The sequence below is a fragment of the Brassica oleracea genome, chromosome C3 (assembly GCF_000695525.1).
Source record: "Brassica oleracea var. oleracea cultivar TO1000 chromosome C3, BOL, whole genome shotgun sequence".
Lineage (NCBI taxonomy): Eukaryota > Viridiplantae > Streptophyta > Magnoliopsida > Brassicales > Brassicaceae > Brassica > Brassica oleracea.
The window spans coordinates 48,398,651-48,402,370 of NC_027750.1; the positions used below are offsets into that span (position 1 = coordinate 48,398,651).

A 3,720-nucleotide genomic window follows, 5' to 3' on the forward strand; every position below is an offset into this window, starting at 1 on the left:
TTGGTCCATAAGAAGGACGATGAAGAAGCCTTTGATTTTGGTTTATTTTATACTAACCAGCCCAAAGAGGGGTTATTTGGTTTTGTTGATTTGTTTTCAGACAGGTTATGTTTTACACATGGTGGTACACGCATATCACAGCAACATCATCCAAGATTTCGTGTGTGTGTATTTGAGGTCGATGACTCAATATGTTCGATCAGATTATGGCATGGCCGATGGTAAAGAAGAACCAACTATCATGTTCGAGGACGAAACATATTCTGCCCAAGATCTTCATCACCCACGGATTGCAGAAAATTGGAGAGGTCCAAGAGACCTTCAATAATGTCCAAATTAGGGGGAGTAATGTGTGTTGTACTCTTTTTCCTTCACCATGGTTTTGTCCCAATTGGGTTTTCCTGGTAAGGTTTTAATGAGGCAACATTAAAGCACATTAGAAGCTCTAAATGTTTATGGCATCCAAGGGGGAGTGTTATGAACCAGATTGTGGATGGCTCATAACCAAGAGATTAAGATTTGTAATCTTTTCATTTTATCTATGACGGTGTAATCTCCTATATAAGGAACTTTTATGTTATGAATAAAGATAGACATACAATTTTATTTACATTGTAATAGTTGACCAAACGAAGCCACACATCCGGTTCGCTTCATTAAGGGCAATTGTGTCAACAAACTACTTTGGTCTCCGTGAAAATGTGTTAGACCATCCGCAATGGTGAGACTCATTGGAGTCCTTACCACAATGGCATTTCGGATTAATTTTGGATATTTTGGATTTTTTTTTTTAAAAAAAAAAGAAAAAAAAAGATGACCATTCACGGACCGCCACGTAGTCAATGGGACCTGTGAACAGTGTAAGGATCAATCTTTATCAAAGGATTTTAAGGATTTTAAGGATTTTTTTTTACACAAACTCTAAGAAAATGGGTTCCACACCCTCTAAAAATTTCTTTAATAACTCCCATTGTGGATGCTCTTACAAGCAGAAAGTGACTCTAGGTGCAAAGTAAACTCGTAATCAACTCATAAAGATTTGAAGTAAACGTCATGACTTTTATTAGGATCCGACAATTATCTTATTTTTTGGGACCACACATAGAGGGTAGCTTTCGCCAGAAAAAAAAAAAGTTGTTTTGACCGTGTGTAGTCTATCCTTTAGATTTTTTTTTTTATTGTGATATTTGCGAGAGAATAATTCAGATGATCATCTAGCTGGTGATGATGGATGTGTCATGTAGTGACGAATGTGAGAATAATGCCAACTATATATCGGTTGAACTTTTATGAACCCATAAATAATGTGTAAACTAAATAAACAACTGTAGGGTTTAGGGACCTATGATGAAATTGAGAGCTCAGTTTCGTTTCCAGAATAAATGAAACTATTTCACTTTCTTCGAATTAGAAAAACAAGTTGATTGATCCTAAATAAGCCAACGAAACACTGAAAAACTAAAGAAAGAATTTTTAATAACAATAAAGAATTTGACATTATTACCATAAATTTTGATGAAACTGACTAAAAGGTTAATCGAATTACAAAAAACAAAAAAAATACTCTTTCTATTTCTAATTGTAAATAGTTTTACTTAAACACACGAATATTTAAAAAATTATTATTTAAAAAAATATATCATTTAACCAATTAATTCAACCAATTATTAAAAAACTAACATTATTTCATTAGTCATACAATGAAAAAGATGCATTTAAATATGTAAATAACTTATATCGTGAAACAAAATTTTTTTTTTTGCTAAAGTTACTTACATTTAGAAAAGGACGGGATACTATTTAGGTTCCAACTGGTCTTCTATTGTTGAATCAAAACGATAACAAAAATTTGAACATTTTTTCACCTAACCATCAACTCAGAAAAATCTTCTGATCAACGACGTCGATCGATTCATAACGTTTGTATCCAAATCAATAACATTAGAAGAAGAAGAGCCACGATTTGGTCTCATCCTCCTCATAAACGAAACCATTCCCCGAGCTGCTCTCCTCAATCGACCAGCGCGAGCAGCATTTCTGCTAATCTCCGGTGTCCCATGATCCCTAACCCAAGAGATTCGTCTCGGACCCTCATTACTCCCCAGCCCACCACCGTCCACTTCCGTCAACACCACCGGCAAAATCCTCTCCCCTTCTCTCATCGCCGCGTTAAACCTTCCAACAGCGAATCCACCTCCGGGAAGTCTCCAGATCGTCATACCAACAGCGTGTTCTTCCTCGATACTCCGTTGAACCGGATCCGAAGGCAATTCAAATCGACAAACAGGGCACGAGTTCCGTATCGAAAGCCAAGGGACGATGCAATCGCCGTGAAAAATGTGTTTACACGGCATCTCACGCCCTTCCGCTCCTGCCTCGAAAACCTCCGTGCACACGGCGCAATTCGCCTCCGCTTTGATGTGGAAGTCTCCCATCTCGACTCGAGGTAAAGATTCAATCGCTGATTTCGACGCCGGAGGGTTCCCAGATCTCCCGATTCCGTTGCCCGACGCTTCGATCTGGCTCAATTGCTCAAGCAACCGCTCGAATCCAGATCCCATCAAGATCTCCGATACAGAATCCGGGAGCGGCCTAAGACCCGAACCGGATCCATCGTCGTAATAGAATTCATAAGGGCGTCGATCTCCTTCTTCGTTCTCAACTCTCTCACCACCGGCTCCTCCGTGTAAGACGATTACCGGATTAAACGAAGTGCGCCGATTCGATCTCCGCCGTCTAATTACAGATCTATGACTATCCTCGACCTGAGACACCGGAGTGGTCGTCGTTGGTGCTTCTGCGGCGGAAGAATCTTCGATGAAACCGCCGTTGCAATAAGGACACAACACGTATCCTCCGGTTGAAACGCTGACGAAACGCGTGCAACTGTAGCACCAATACGACGTTGTTGTTTCCGTCGTCGTCGGAGCTGCTGTTGTTGTCGCCGACCTAGACGGCATCATAGCTTTAAATTTGGGATGCTGGTGAAAGGATCTGATAATGATGAGTGAAGGGAGAAGAAAAAAATGTTTGCTTATATAAACGCTGTTTTTTTTTGTAGGTGAGTGTTAACGGCGTTAGATTAGACGGTTATAACACGTGAAAATGTTGTTTGACTTGGACTGATGATTACGGAGTTATTAACGGTGGTTCTGGAGTGAAAGAGCGTCATTGACGTGTGCGAGATACTTGACGCGAAATGTGGAAATTGTAAGAAAACGCTGAGAGCTTTCGGAGAAGTTAACGTGGGACCCACCAAGGTCTCTCTTTTTTTAATTTTCTTCGGTAAGTAACACAAAACGATGTTTAACGTTGTCGTTTCGGGTGCGTATGCCTTTTTTTTTGTCAACTTTCTTTTTCATTAAAACGATAGGGCAAATTACAAACAGTCTCATTACAAATGAAGTCCAATAAGAAGCCCAAAATATAAGATATCTATAATCGTTAGGTTAACACGTGGTCTTCGAACGATGCTTCCACACCCTTCCCGAAGAAAGAAAGACGGTTCCGGAACCAACATGCCGGAAAGCCGAACATCTCCATCTCCGAAGTAGGCCTGGGCATTTCGGGTATCAGTTCGGTTCGGTTCGGGTATTTCGGATTTCGGGTAGTTCGGATAGGGGCTAGAGGATCCATTTAGTACTTGACCTATTTTCGGTTCGGTTCGGTTCGATAGTTTCGGGTTCGGTTCGGTTCGGTTCGGTTCGGATAGTAAATGTA

General features: G+C 40.3%; 1 protein-coding gene across 1 annotated transcript; it reads right to left on the reverse strand.

Annotated features, from left to right (window-relative positions):
* Positions 1-1,701: 1,701 nt before the first annotated feature.
* Positions 1,702-3,163, reverse strand: LOC106336306 (E3 ubiquitin-protein ligase RING1-like). Its single transcript, XM_013775096.1, has one exon. The coding sequence runs from the start codon at positions 2,961-2,963 to the stop codon at positions 1,878-1,880; it is 1,086 nt and encodes a 361-aa protein (XP_013630550.1). The 5' UTR covers positions 2,964-3,163; the 3' UTR covers positions 1,702-1,877.
* Positions 3,164-3,720: the final 557 nt, after the last annotated feature.